A 16,387-nucleotide genomic window follows, 5' to 3' on the forward strand; every position below is an offset into this window, starting at 1 on the left:
TGGCTACAGTATGGAGATGAACAGACTATAATTCTGTTGTTCAGTCCAGTCAAGGATTTAACTTTTTCCAAGGAAGGCTCGGGTCCTAAGGCAAAGTCTCAGGACTATAAAGATATTAGGGTCAAGTCTCTGGGATTGGATTGTGGGAAAATAGCAGGATTTACCAACCCAGTCACCCCTTTTGTTTATGCAAGAAATATCCAAAAGGTATACTCAAGCAGTATCGGAGACAAAGTTACTGAAAAATGCCAGAATTGTGCTTTTTAACTAGGATATCTGGATACTTGCTCCGGGAGGAAAATCTTCCTTTAATTCTGATTCTAGAATGGCAAACTAACTCAAGCCGTGGAAGTTTTCCTTTTCCTTTGAAAAGAAACACATATCATTGCCATTTTCACAAAGGAAAGATTTCTGAACTAGCCAACAGTCAGAAAGTATTATTATGAATAATAGTAATGTTTCTGGGCTGTTTTAACAAACAGAGAATTAGCCTCATTAATAGTTATTATTAATAACAATGCACATGCTAATATGAATAATGAGGCAATTGGCTGATATAAACGCATTACGGAACAAATAGTGCAGAAGGACAAAAAAATATTTTCTCTACAAGATGAACAGATTTTTATAGAAAAGACTGCTTGTCCCCCCAAAATGTGCTTTGGCCTGTCTTGGCCTGAAGGAGACATTTGTCATCCTTTGTTAGCTGGTCTCTGATGGGCTCTGTCCTCCTGAGTGTGAGCTGCTTTCAGTTGGAATTAATCAGAGCTGCAATGGTGATGAGGCCATCGCAGCCGCTGACAGCCACCACATAAATACTTCCTTGTTCCCATCCCATGCTGGCGAAGAAAGGGGACAGGGCTGGAACAACGGGAGCTAAGGATGGGACTCTGGAAGCCATCATTTTGAATCAGGCCATTCCTTACACGGCCCTTGTGATAATCACGCAGGCTCATGCTCCAACTGGGTTCAAAGAGCCAGGCCCAACCTGAGGCTCAGCAAGCCCTGGAGCAGACACAGGGCTGGCGCAGAAAGGATTCAAATCTCCATGTGGACACTGGATGTTGCCATGGGATGACCACCAGCTAAGCCACGTCCCAATTGCACAGTGGGCCGTGGGATGCTATAGACCAGTCCTGTAAACACTCACAAGCTGGCTGGCGGGCAAGAGACTTGCTTTCTGGCCAATATGGAACTCACTAAAGTAAGGGGCTCTCACTAGGAATTATCCCTGCATGTGCTTGGGGAACCTTTCTGTTGGAATCCCAGAACATCCTGGCTCCTATACTTACCACTCCATGAGCTACAGTGAGTGATTTGAACAGGCCTTACGACATAGCTACACAGATGCACTCGTGAGCGCTGGTGAGCCCAGCTCAGATGAGTAGAACTGCCTGCTTGACCTGAAGACTTGTGATAAATAATACATAATTGTTGCTTTAACTTCTAAGTTTTGGGGTGATCTGTTACACAATAACAGAGTTAACTGATATAGTTGCTGTGCTGGTAAAAGCACAGATTTTTGTGTCAAATAATCATTAGGCTAGAAAGGTAGGCTAGGCCAGCTGTGGAGTTGAGATTTTAAGTTGAAGACAGCTGGAAGCCATAGTGTTCCAGAAGCTCCACCTCCAGCTCAGGACCAAGAGGGAATGAAGCAAGGAAAGTAACCAGGAGGTGAGAGCCCTGCTGAGGAGGTAAAAGGGCTTGAACCAAGCCAGAGGTGGTGGGAATGAAGGTGAGAGAAGCTCTGAAGAAAGCGTTTGGCTACAGATCAAATGTGGATGGGGAGGGAAAGTGAAAAGTGGTCACTGACTCTTAAGATTTCAAGCCTGGGTAGATAAAAGGGTGATGAAAGGGAGGGAGCAGGCAGGACTGATGATAGGATTCTGGAGATGTTCATAGAATATCCATGTGCTTAAGTCCAGCAGGCTCTGCAAAATGTAAATTGGACAGTAACCCTGCAGATGGGACCCAGAGGGGGAAAGCTATTTTGAGCACATTGGTATGGAGGTGAGGGTGGAAGGCATGAGTCTGAGCAAGAGAAGAGAGAGAAGAAATGTAGATACTCAGTGAAAAGAACCCTAATCTACACATGCTGGGTGCATTAGTTACATACTGGTGTGGAAGAAATTACCTAAAAACTTAGCAGCTTAAGACTCAGGATTCAGGAGTAACTGTGGGAAGATGGCAGAGTAGGGGGCACCAGGAGTCAGTCTCTCCACCAGAACAACAATTAAGTGGGCAGGAACTGTCAGAATCGACTATTTTGAAATTCAGAATCCAGTAGGACACTGTGCAGCATCCAGGGAGGGCAAGAGAGAGGCTGGTAGACTATGGTAAGTATCAGTATATGGCTCTCTCTGTGAGGTAGTTACATGTGTCCATTTCTCACTCTCACAGCAAGGAGCCGTGGGGTCTGGCCTCTGATGTAGTTTGCTGATGCCAGAAAGGGACACAGAAATCCACTTCCCCAAGATCCAGATGGGCACAGGACAATTGGTTATTATGGCTTTTTTTTTTTTAATTTTAAAACATTGTTTTGTTAAAAGGGTCATAGTAATGGCTTAGTAAGGCAGTACTAATTTATTTTCCTAGACAAGACAAAAATATAGGTCCCAGGTTTTGTTTTTTTTTCCAGTGAACAAATAAAACTCTCTATTTGACAACGCAGATCTGTATGACCTTAGCTCACTTCATTTTTTTTAATTTTGTTTTTTTGTGTGTGAAAAATAACATATATACAAAAAAGCAATAAATTTCAAAGCGCATTCCAACAATCAGTTGTAGCAAATATTTCAGAGTTTGATACGGGTTACAGTTCCACAATTTTAGGTTTTTACTTCTAGCTGCTCTAAGATATTGGAGACTAAAAGAAATATCAATAAAATGATTTAGCAATCATATTCATTTGTTAAACCCTACCTTCTCTATATAACTCGACTATCACCTTTGATCTTTCTCCCACTCTTTAAGGGTATTTGGGCTATGCCCATTTTAACTTTTTCATGTTGGAAGAGGCTGTCGATAATATGGGATAGGGAGATGGAACCAGATATTTTGGAGAGGCTGGGCCCTCTGCATTTCAGGACTTATCTGGTCTAGGGACCCATCTGGAGGCTGTAGGTTTCTGGAAAGTTACCCTACTGCATGGAACCTTTGCAGAATCTTATATAATGATGTAGGAGTTCTTCAAGCTGGAATGGTTTTGGTTGGATTTGGCAAGTTATGGTAGGTAAGTAGAAATGTCTAACTGAAGCTTGCATAATAGTAGCCTCCAGAATAGCCTCTTGACTTTACTTGAACTCTCTCAATCACTGATACCTTATTTGTTACACTTCTTTTCCCCATTTTTGGTCAGAATGGCATTGTTGATCCCACAGTACCAGGGCCAGACTCAGCCCTGGGAGTCATTTCCCATAATGCCAGGGAGACTTTCACCCCTGGATGCCACTATCACAGCTTCTGATTAGCTATTTCCGATTACTGGGGGCCTGGCTCTCAGGGTGGCCATTGTTCTAACCCACCTTGGAGTAGGTGGTAGGGGAGACTAAAAGGTAGTCTGCTTCTTCAGAGCTGCAGAGGACAACTGAAAGGCCACCTCTGCTGGGGAGGGGCCAAGTCAAGAAAGCACAGCTCTGGGGAGCCCTGGAAGAAGTCCTGGCACCCTTTCTGGCCCCTCCCTCATCCCTTCCAGAGGGTAGTTTGGAGCCAGACTGCACTGCCTTTGTGGGTCCCTGGGCTTGTCCTAGCTGGGAAAGAATGATTTGAGGAGACTCCTCTACTCCCAGAATTTACCTAGGCAAATTTCATGCTAGGCAAATTTCACGCTAGGCAAAACCAGCGTGAAACAAGGAAAGCAGTGTAAGAAACAATTAAGGCAAAGGCTTACTTGCTTTAAGATCTGTAGTGCAATACCCCTGAAAGTGTGAAGGTCTGTTTCCTGGAAAGTAGAGGAGGCATTCAAACTCCAGTAAATGGGGAAACTTCTAGAGCTAGAAGCAAGCACAAGTCCAGGAAAAGACACAAGGCCAGAAAAGACAAGAGAGGACACGTTACTTTGCATTTACCTTGAGATGACCTTCCTGAGTGGAGGGCTGAACGCTGTCCGAAAGCACCAGTCAATGCAAAGCCAATTTGCAAAGATGGTGAAAAGCATTTTTTTGCTTAGGCTTGCTTGGTTTTGCTAGTTCCTGACACTCAAAGAAATATCTGTTATATCACCAGCTGTTTACAAACTCAAGAAACAGATATCTCTGGGAATAAATCCCAGAGGTAAAACTTAAAAATGTTAATGTATAGTGAGCAACAAAAGCTTGCAAGACAAAGAAACAGGAAATGATGGCCCATCCAAAGGAAGACAATAAAAATCCAGAACACATCAAAGAAGAAGACAAGATTTTGGACATACTGGATAATTACAAAAAAGATAAACAAAACTTCAATAAACTCAAGGAGATGAAGTAAAATTCACAGAAAGAACTAAAGGCTATCTGGAAAACTATGAATGAACAATATGAGAATATTAATAGAGACTGAAATTTTTAAAAGGAACCAGAAATATTGGCATTGGAGATGACAATAACTGAAATGAAAAATTCCCAGGAAAGTTTCAACAAAGGAAGAAAGAATCAGCATACTAAAAGACAAGACAATTGAAATGAGTCAAGTTGAGGAGCTGAAAGTGAAAAAAGAAATACTAAAGGCAAAAATAGCCCAAGACACCTCTGGGACACCATCTAGCACACCAATATATGCATTACAGGAAGGAGAAATGTTTCCAGTCAGAAGTGCTTTTTATACATTTGCATTACTTTTTATGTACTTTTTATGTATTTTATGCAAATGCATAAAAAATAATGATAAATTTATGGTTTTGGACATACAATGTACAAAGATATAGTTGTAACAAGTACAAATAAAGATGGTGAGATGGAGGAACACTGTATGTGCATGCTAGTGAAATTAAGTTGGCATAAAATCATATATGATTGTTATATATTTAGGATGTTAAATTTTAACCCTATAGTAACCACAAGAAAGTTTTTGAAAAACATATCATACATAAATGAGTAGGGACTCAAATAGTAAAATACAAAAAAATCAAATAAATATGAAAATACACATTAATGGAAGAATTGAGAGATAAAAAAGATTTAAGAAATGGAAGAAGGTTCAGCAGTATCAGTAGTAACTTTAAATGTAAATGGATTAAATTTTCCAATCACATGGCAGAGATTGGAAGAATGGATAAGAAGCATATGGTGTTTACAAGAAACTCACTGAAATTCAAAGATATAAGTAGGTTGAAAGTGAATAAATGGGAAAAAAATACCACAAAAATAGTAACCAAAAGAAAGCCTGAGTAGCTACACTAAACAAATTTTAAGTCAAACACTGTCATGAGGGACAAAATGGTCTTTATATACTCACAAAGGAATCAACCGAACAAGAAAACGTAACATTATAAATATATATGAACCGAATAGCAAGGCCTCAAAATATATGAAACAAATATTGACATCTGAAGGGAGAAATAGATGGTTGTATATTAATTGTAGGAGATTTTAATAAACCACTCTCAATATGGATAGAACATTTAGACAGAAGATCAATAAAGAAATACAAGATCTGAATGATACTCTAAATCAACTAACTTAAACAGAAATATATAAAACACTTAATCTAATAACAACGGAGTACATATTCTTCTAAAGAACATGTGGATCATTTTAGAGGATATGCCATATCTTAGATCACAAAATAAGTCTCAACAAATTAAAAAATATTGAAATTGTACAATGCATCTTTTCTGACCATATTGGAACGAAGCTAGAAATCAACAGCAGAGGGGTAAATGCAAAATTCACCAAGATGCGGAAATTAAACACTGTGCATTTAAACAACAAATGGGTTAAAGAAAAATCACAAGGGAAATTAGAAAATATCATGAGCCAATAAAATGAAAATATTACATACCAAAGCTTATAGAATGCATTGAAAGCAGTGTTGAAAGGGAAATTTATAGCTCTCAATACTTACATGAAAAAAAGACGAAAGATTTCAAATCAGAGACTAACCTCAAAACTGGAAGAACAAGAAAAAGAAATGCAAACTAAACCCAAAATGAGCAGAAGGAACGAAATAACGAAGATTGGAATGGATATAAATGAAACAGAGAATAAAAAACAATAAAGAGAATGAAAAACCCAAAAGTTGGTTCTTTGAAAATATCAATTAAATTGAAAAATCTTTAACTAGACTGTTGAAGACAAAAGAGAGGCTATAGATAACTAAAATCAGACATGAAAAGGAGAGCATTACTACTGAACCCACTGACTCAGTGGGATTATAAGAGGATACTAACAAATTAGATAACCTAGATAAAAAAGATAAATTCTTAGAAACACACAAATTACCTTCTCACTGAGTCAAGAAGAAACAGAAGATCTCAACAAACAAAGAACTACTGGAGATTGAAAGGGTAATAAAAACCTCCTAGCAGAGAGAACCCCAGGACCAGATGGCTTCACAGGGTACTGTAACCAAACATTCCAAGAAGAATTAACACCAATCCTGTTCAAACTCTTCCAAAGAATTGAAGAGGAGGAGACATTCCTAATTCGTTCTATGATGCCAACATTACCCTCATACCAAAGTGTGCTGATTTGAAAAGATGTATGTCCCCTAGAAAAGCCATGTTTTAATCCTAATCCCATTTTGTAAAGGCAGCCGTTTCTAATCCCTATTCAACACTGTATGTTTGAAACTGTAATCAGATCATCTCCCTGGAGATGTAATTTAATCAAGAGTGGTTGTTAAACTGGATTAGGTAGCGACATGTTTCCACCCATTTGGGTGGGTCTTGATAAGTTTCTGGAGTCCTATAAAAGAGGAAACATTTTGGAGAATGAAGGAGATTCAGAGAGAGCAGAGAATGCTGCAGCACCATGAAGAAGATTGTCCATCAGCCAGCGCTTTGGAGATGAAGAAGGAAAACACCTCCCAGGAAGCTTCATGAAATAGGAAAACAGAAGAAAAAGCTAGCAGATGATGACTTGCTTGCCATGTGCCCTTCCAGCTGAGAGAAAAACTGTGACTGTGTTCACCATGTGCCTTCTCACTTGTGAGAGAAACCCTGAACTTCGTCGGCCTTCTTGAACCAAGGTATCTTTCCCTGGATGCCTTTGATTGGACATTTCTATAGACTTGTTTTAATTGGGACATTCTCTTGGCCTTAGAACTGTAAACTACCAACTTATTAAATTCCCCTTTTTAAAAGCCATTCCATTTCTGGTATGTTGCATTCTGGCAGCTAGCAAACCAGAACACAAAACCAGATAAATATGCCATCAAAAAAAAAAAAAAAAAAAAAAGAGGGTTACAGATCAATATGTCTTATGAATATAGATGCAAAAGTCCTCAAGAAAATACTAGCAAACCAAATCCAATAGAGGATTAAGAATTCTATACCATGATCAAGGGGGATTTAACCCTGGTATACAAGGTTGCTTCAAAATAAAATCAATAATGTAATACACCACATTAACAGAGTAATGGAAGAAAACCACATGCTCATCTCAATTGACACACACACACACACACACACACAGAGTCATCTGACAAAACTCAGTACCCCTTCTTGATAAAAACACTTAGATCACTATGGATAAAAGGAACCTTTCTCACTTTCTCAGCATAATAAAGAGGATGCATTAAAAACCCACAGCTAATACCATACTTAATGCTAAAAAATTGAAAGCTCTCCAAGATCAAGAACCAAAATTCTTACAATCACCAGTGTTATTTAACATTGCACTGGAAGTTCTAGCCAGAGCAATTAGGCAAAAAAAAAAAAAAAAAAAAAAAAAGGAAAAAAGAAATTAAAGGCTTCTGAATAGGAAAGGAAGAAGTAAAACTTTCCCTATTTGCAGATGACATGATTCTATATATAGAAAATCCTAAAAGAAAATCCACAACAAAGCTCCTAGAGCTAATACATGAATTCAGCACAATGGTAGGGTACAAGATAAACACCCCAAAATCAGTAATGAACAACTGAAAGAAGAAATCCAGAAAAAAATCCATTTAACATCTCAACTAAAAGAATCAAATATCTAGGAATAAATCTCCCTAAGGATGTAAAGGACTTATACACAGAAAACTACAAAACATTGCTAAAAAAAACTCAAAGAAGACCTAAATCAATGGAAAGACATCCTGTGTTCATGAGGAAGACTAAATATTGTTAAGATATCAATTCTACCCAAAGGGATTTACAGATTCACCATAATCCCAATACAAATTTCCACAACCTTCTTTTCAGAAACGGAAAGGCTAACCACCGAATTTTATGAAAGGGGAAGGGGCTCTGAATACCGAAAGCCATCCCGAAAAAGAACAATGTTGGAGGACTTACACTTCCTGATCTTATAACTTATTACAAAGCCACAGTCAAACAGCTTTTCATTGGCACAAGGACAGCTATATAGACCAATGGAACTGAACCGAGATTTCAAAAATCAATCCTCTCATTTATGGACAAGGGGGAAAAGACCCACTCAATTGGGAAAGAATAGTCTTTTCAACAAATGGTGCTGGGAAACCTGGATATTCATTTCCAAAATAATAGAGGAGGGCTCCTATGTTACACCATATGCAAAAATAAATTCAGAATGGATCAAAGACCTAAAGTTAAGTGCCCAAACTATAAAACTGGAAGAAAAAGTAGGGATGCATTTTCAGGGTCTTACGTTAGGCAAGGCCTTCTTGAACTTTATAACCAAAGTACAAACAAGAAAGGAGAAAACAGATAAATAGGATCAAATCAAAATTTAAAAAATTTTTGTGTATCAAAGGACTTTATCATGAAAGTAAAATTACAACCTACACAAATGGGAGAAAATATTTGGAAACCACATATCCAAAACGGTTTAATGTCTAGAATATATAAAGAAATTCTTCAACTCAACAACTAAAAGATAAACAACCTATTAAAAAATGGGCAACAGACATATAAGCCCCAAACCTAGAGTTACTAGTTTCACCTAAAGCATCAACAGTTGCATTCCCTATCCCATAATGTCACCACCTGTTTTCAACATGAAGAAGTTACAATGGTCATTGCCCAAGTATCCCTAAAGAGTGGGAGAAGGATCAAAGGAGAAGGAGGAATAGCAATAGATAAGATAGGATTTAAGAAATGAGTATGACTACTGAATCATTATATTGATATTTCTTTTTAGTCTCCAGTGTCTTAGAGCAGTTAGAAGAAAATACCTGAAATTGTAGAGCTTAAATACATACCATACTATGACATTTGTTCTCTACTTGTTAAAATGTTCTTTTTGAAATTTATTGCGTTTTTGTATATATGTTTCACAATAAAAATGTTTAAAAATGGGAAGACTACTTGAATAGACATTTTTCCAAAGCAGATAAACAATGGCCAAGAATCACATGAAAAGATGCTCAATATCATTGGCCATTAGGGAAATGAACATCAAAACCACATTGAGATAGCATTTCATACCCAGAAGAATGGGTAATATTAAAAAAAAAAAAAAAACAAAATTAAATGTGTTGGAGAGGATGTGGAGAAATAGGAACATTCATTCTTTGCTGGTGGGAATGTAAAATAGTACAGCCACCATGGAAGAGTTTGCAGTTCCTCAAAAAGTGAAATATAGAATTATCATATGACCCAGCAATTCCCCTTCTAGATATGTACCTAAAAGAATGGAAAGCAGCAACTCAAACATATATTTGCACACCCATGTTCATAGCATTATTATCCACAACTGTGAGAAGATGGAAGCAATCCAAATGTGTTCATAAACCATTGAATGGACATACAAAATGTGGTATATACACACAATGGAATATTATTCAGCCCTAAAAAGGAATTTAGTTCTGGTACAAACAACAATATGGATGAACCTTGAAGACATGTTGAATAAAATAAGCCAGACACAAAAGAACAAATGTTTTATGATCTCACCAATATGAAATAATCAGAATAAGCAAACTCACAGAGAATCAGAATTTAGAATATTGGTTACTAGGGGTTGAGGTAAGGGTAGGAAAGAGTGAGTTAAGGCTTAAAATGTACATAGTTTCTATTTGCGATGATGAAAAATTTTGGTAATGGATGGTGGTGGTGATGGTACCACAACATTGTGACCATAATTAAAATTACTGAATCATATATTTGAATGTGGTTAAAGGGAGAAATGTCAGGTTGTATATATGTTATTAGAATAAATAATTTTTAAAAAATCCATGGAAGTGCACTTCACAGTGAACCCAATGTTAAACTACAGACTATAGTTAACAGACCAATTATAGAAATGTGCTTTCATGAATTATAACAAATGTATCACACCAATGTAAGATGTTAATTATAGGGTGGCATATGGGAACCCTGTATATTATGCATAAATTTTCTGTAAACCCATAACTTCTCTAATTAAAAAATAATTCTGAAAAATCAGGGATGGCTTAGCTGAGTGGTTTTGGCTCAGGTCTCTTACGAGATTGCCATTAAAAATGCTGCAGTCTTCAGAAGGCGTGACTGGGGCTGAAAGATTTGCTTTCTAGATGGCTTGCTCACATGGCAGATAGCTAGAGGCCTCAATTCCATGCCACATGAACAGCACATCAGGTACTTGAGTATCCTCATGACATGGCGGCCAGTTTCTTCCAGAGTGAATGATCCAAAAGAGTGAGAGAGCAAGGCAGAAGCCACAGTGTTTTTTATGACATAGCCTTGGAAGTTACATACTGTTATTTTTGCCATATTCTATTTGTCACACAGATCAACACTGATTCAATGGGAAAGAACTATCTCTATGAGGGCATGAATACCAGGAGGTGGGTATCATTGGGTGCCATCTTGGAAGCTGGCCACTGCACTGAGAGTGGATGAAGAATAAAGTAAAACTTAGAAAGACGTGAAGGATGGCTTTGTTGTGGAAATAAAGCTGCCACACAGGAAGTGACCTGGCTTTTGTATTTGTCAGCTCATCTGGCACCCTAAATGGGTCTTTGATACTTTTCAAAATACCCCATCCAGAAACTCTGTACCTAGTAAAGGAAAGCTTTATTTCTCCATCCAACAGAGTACTTACCATGTACCAAGCGATGTGCCAAGAAGCCACTGAGATTGGCACCATAATTTCCCCATTATAGGTGAGGAAACCAAGGATTCTGTCACCATCCCAAGTTCTCACAGCCAATATGATGTGCAGCTCAAATATGAATGTATATTTGGGAACCCAAGTTCTTGACCTCTAGTCACATGCCAAGGGTGCATGGACTTGCATTCTTCTGACAGAACCAGCAAACAAAGATGACAAAGGAGGAATGAGCCAGGGGTACCCCTATGGGAAGCTATGGGAAGGGAAAGCAATTGATCTCCCCTGAGCTCATCCTATGTGCCAGCACAGAGGCTAGGAAAGAAGGAGAAATCAAGATGTGATTACCATTGTTGGGATTTACTTTGTTCTCAGTGGCCGGCTCAGTAAATTTCAGCAGTGGGGATCTTGACTTCTGCATGGCAGGGAGACTAGGGTCGCTGAACAGTATGGTGTCCTTGCCTCCTGTCATGGAAGAAAGGAAAATGAACATGACATTTCATCAGTGGAGTTATGGTTACATTTCTCCCACATAGTTAAATAGCTGTTGGGATTAACAATATATTTCATTTTTGGTAAAGCTGTGGAAGGGGAATAGCCAATACACCCTTCTTGTAATTTGGGGACAGAGCAGTGAGGGGCCAGGGCTAGGTGTCTATGATTAAAGATATTGACTTTAAGAGTGTGGTCAAGACATAGCTACCACAAATGCCACCATTAAAGGGCTACCTGTTATGTTAGAAGAACACTGAGTGACTTTGATCTGGGTGAGATAATAATGATACTGCAGAGTGCTTAGGACTGTAGCCTTTGGAACCAGATCACAGTGTTTGTGTTTTGGACTGCACTACTTGGTAACTGGGTGATCCTGGGCAAGTCACTTAATTTCTCTGGGTTTCAGATTTCTCATCTGTAAATTGAGTAAGAAAAACAGCACCCAGCTCATAGGGAGGTATGAGGATGAAATGGATCTATTCATTCAAGGTGCTAGGCATTAGTCAATGTTCAGTAAATGAACATCCTAGGTAGACAACAGAAAGCTGGAGGCAAATACAAGGAGAAAAGGAAAACCATCACAATTCTACTTGGAAGCTAAGGTAAGTTATGGAGGTGACAAGCAAGGAGGTGTGGTTTTGAAACATGCATCTGATGAACACAGACACACAGATACAGAACACATGGACATGAAACGAAGCTGCTCTAAGTGGTCAGAAAAGCCTAAAGGCAGGATTTGAGTCCAAATTTAGTCCATGAGGCCTCAGGGGGGTTTCCTGCCAGGAGCCACCGTGCCATTGATCCCAGGAAATGTTGATAGCATGAAAACCCCAGGGGACCATGGGCCCAGCCTGTGCTCTGGTCTCAGACTTTGAACAAGGCCTTCTCTATGAAGCCAAGTCACTCGGTATTTCTGGAGGTCAGATCAGAGGCTTTAAATTCCATGTTTCAGATTCATTAAAGTGAAGGATGATATTTGTGTAGAGATGGTCACTCCTCTGGAGAACCAGCTGAACCTTAGATGTAACTCAATCACTGTAACCTCTGAGTCCCTCTTACCTGTCTATAATACTGTCTTCTCATTAGACTATATTTATTAACTTTGATTTCAAGACCATAGTACAGAGTTCGGCTTATGGTAGGTGCTCAACAAATACCTGATGAAGGGATAAATACCTAATGCATTCTTGAGAACCCTGACACCTTGGCGGGTATGAGTGCTTGCTGCTGCCATAGGCAGATAGGGGGTGTTATTAAGAGGCATAGCTCCCCGATTTCTCTACTATCTGAGGGTCCTCATAGGAGAGGGAGGACCTGATAGAGAGTTGACCCTGCTGTTCTCCACCAGCACAGCTTTTGTTATGTTTCCTGTGGGAAAATGCTAGAAATCTCCAGGGCCACTATCTCGGGAGGTTTCCCAAAGGGAATTTTTGACCTACAGCGTGGGATATTGTTAGTAAGCTCTCAGAATGAAGTTAATCCAGTGAGGTTTCCCTTTAAACAGCAAAGACACAATCTAGAAACACTTTGATGAATTAATTAATGGTGAACCAGCCTTCGGTTACCACGATTCACTGGCAGATGCCTCAAGGTGGGTTTCTTTTGTTTTCTCTTCAAGACAATGGTTACTGTTTTCAAGACAAAGACTGCATTCATGGTCCCTCTTTCTCTTGAAGATGGGCAGGCAACTTTCTAGCCCTCAGGTACACAGTAAGAGACACTCTTGGTGGCCAAACAAACAGAATTATGATCAGAATTGGGAGTTTACTTGTAGCTGAGTGACACAAGGCAGCCCAAGGGAGGTCCTCAGCCTTTCTTGTCACAAGGAAGTCTTTTGGCAGAAAATCTTTTTGACCCTATCCAACCACTCAGTCATCATCCAGTCCACAATGGACTAGTAGCAATAACATTCTCTCCAAAACTCTGAGCAACAAGCATGTTGAGGAGAGAAATAGGAACCGCCACTCACCCCATCCCCAATTAAGGTGGTGGTTGCTGAGGAGATAAACACCTCTCTAAGTCTCTGCTGTGTGAGATACTTTCTCGATATTATGGCAAAATGCCAAGATTTGATCTTTCTTGCAAAATGTTTGAAGGATTTAAAGACATCCTTTGGAAGGCTCTTAGTTTGACGAATTATATCTAATTAGGTCCAAATTGGAATCACGTTGAGTAAGCTAAGCTCTGATCTGATGTCTGCTCTCTCATAGTTTCATCTCAGCTTGTAGAGGGGACAGAGGATGGTGAGTGGAGGCGAGGGTGATGCACAAATTATTGTCAAAGTACAACTAATGTAGAAGGTCAAACAAAGCTCTTCAATTCCACCAGTGCCTGAGTTTCTGGAAGCTTTCCTGATTGTTTACTGTTCAAAGTCCCTTATCCTCTTCTCTAAAATGTACCATGTACTTTCAAGACATGTATTTTTCTTCTCAGGCTGATGCCTAGAGTGGAGGAGACAGAGCTAAAGTGAAAAGCCCAAAGAGCCAGGATTTCTGCTCTTATCAGATTATTTCTGGCCTTCAGTCTTTCTTTTTAGAGCATGAATGCATCTAGGAAACTTCCCCTCTGAGCCACCAAAGCACTTGTTCTCTCTGAAGAGGCTGGCCAAGGACTGAGAGAAGAAAAAACTCTAAGGAGGCTGATAGGAGGGGGGTTGGGGTGGTTGTGTGGACTTTCCTTTTTAAGGGGCATGGTCAGCCCAGCCCGCTCATTCTCTTGCATTTTCACAACAGCCCTTTGTTTTTTCCACCTGCTGGCTGCAACATTTGTCAAATCTGTATAACTCCTGTCTATTTCCCAGTAGGATCACACTTTTTCCCCAACTCTAGCAAGCGACACTGAAAGTGTTATACTGTTGGTTAAGAGAGTGAGGAAGGCAGAAGAGGGAAGTCAAAAGAAATATCATAGAATCCTCAAAATCCAACAGTAATTCTGCCTTAAAGAGGAGTAGGCTCCTTCACCATTACCCTTCAGATTCTCAGATTTTTCTGGCTTCTGAATCCCTCTTCTCCAATCTGACTTGCTTCGTGAGCTAGTCCCCAACTGGTCTAATCCACCCCATTCCTCTTTTCTCTGAAGTACAGTTATCCAGTATGGGTGGAAAAGTACGGAAATGAAAATCTCAAGACCTGAATTCTAATGCCAGCCTTTGCAGCTTAGTTAATCATCTAACTTTTTGAGTCAACCGTTTCCTTATCAAATATAAAGTGATTAGACTAATTAGGAAAGGAGAACATATTTTCTCTCACGTGTTAACTCTGACCAGGCGGTGTATTCCTGGAAAGCCAATGTAAGGATTATCTTGAGAGCCACATCTGAGATGAGCAAGGAAGAACCTTAGGATTGATAAGCAATGCCTGCCACTGGCAGGGGAATTGGTGTTGTGCAATATATTTCTGGTATTTGCTGTTTCTTTATGGTTTCAATTGTCCTTCCAGGTCTAGCATTCAATGACTCCTCATTGTCATTCTCTCGCACACTAATGTCTTTATCACTCATTTAACACTGAGTTATGTATCATTCTGTTCTTTCCTCATGCTGCTTCACATATATTCATTCCACTTTCTTAATCGGATGGTAGATTCTTGGAGAGGTGGGGGTGATGGGCATGCCTAGAATGCTTGATACAGCACTGAGTTCACAAAGTTGATGCTCAAATGTTATAAGTACTTTGATGGACTGATTTATTAGAGGAGGCCCTGATCCTTTCAAGATGCTGGTAAATAAGAGAAAGTAGCAATCCTCTGAAGCCACTGGGACTAAACACTATTTGGCTCCTACCTGGGGAAAGAAAGAAGAAAAAGAACATATAGCTTCTTGCTCCACTATTTGGTAGTTAAGTAAGAGACACATGAAGTAATGAGCAGCCAGACGGGCCTAATCTGATTCACAGTGGAAGAGGTCCTTTTCCCCCTTTCACCGTAGTTTGAAATGATCTCAACACAATGCTTTATTGTAACATCCTCCATCACTGCACAAGGGCAATGCTATGATCTCTATGTAAACTGTATTAGATCTGGGAAATTACCATGTGGTTTGCTGTCCTCCCACTTTCTATGTGGAGACCAAAGATTAGAACAAACAAGATAATGGCATAAAATTCATTTAGCCAGGGTGGGCCACGGTGGCTCAGCAGGGAGAGGTCTCACCTGCCATGCCAGACACTTGGGTTCGATTCAAGGTGCCTGCCCATGAAAAAAAAAATCATTTAGCCAGTTCCCTCCAAGCTAATTTTATCATTTAATATTTGCTTTCTACTAACTGAATTCTTTTTCAGTGGACTATTCTAATCAGAAAGGTTCAAGGATACATAGATAATGATAATGTATTTCTATTTATTTACATGCAGGGATGTGCTGCTGAAATTAGCCACAAGACAGATATTTCAAATTGAACATACTCCCAAATCCCACTGAAACATTGTAGCTCAGGCCTTCCAGCAGCGGGAAAAAAAAGAAAAGAAAAGAAAGAAAAAGAAAAGAGACAATTATTATTGCACAATAACCACTGGATGTCTACCCAAACAACCCCAGAATTAGAAAATTCACAGCATTTTCTTACGCTTATTCAACTTCCATCATTTTAAGCTACAGAAATAAAACATTGTGAAATTTCACCTAGTCATTTTGAGAAAAAAATAAATCAAAACTCCAGTACATGTACAGAAATGACAATCTACTACACAAATGTACGATACGTTTGCCCAACTCTGTTAAAATTCAATGCAATAAAAGAAAGGCCTTCAGAGAAGATAAGGTTTT

General features: G+C 39.2%; 1 protein-coding gene across 5 annotated transcripts in view; it reads right to left on the reverse strand.

The window, feature by feature from the left end:
* Positions 1 to 16,387, reverse strand: part of CCDC149 (coiled-coil domain containing 149) — a 124,646-nt gene that overhangs the window by 12,609 nt on the left and 95,650 nt on the right. For 4 of the 5 annotated variants that reach the window (XM_077136515.1, XM_077136517.1, XM_077136518.1 and 1 more), the window contains one exon: positions 11,481 to 11,597. In XM_077136515.1, the coding sequence (XP_076992630.1) occupies positions 11,481 to 11,597 (117 nt within the window). Of the gene's footprint in view, positions 1 to 11,480; positions 11,598 to 16,026; positions 16,060 to 16,387 lie in introns of all 5 variants that reach the window. The other variant, XM_077136519.1, reaches the window with a different exon arrangement.

The sequence above is a fragment of the Tamandua tetradactyla genome, chromosome 19 (genome assembly GCF_023851605.1).
Source record: "Tamandua tetradactyla isolate mTamTet1 chromosome 19, mTamTet1.pri, whole genome shotgun sequence".
In the NCBI taxonomy this organism is placed as follows: domain Eukaryota; kingdom Metazoa; phylum Chordata; class Mammalia; order Pilosa; family Myrmecophagidae; genus Tamandua; species Tamandua tetradactyla.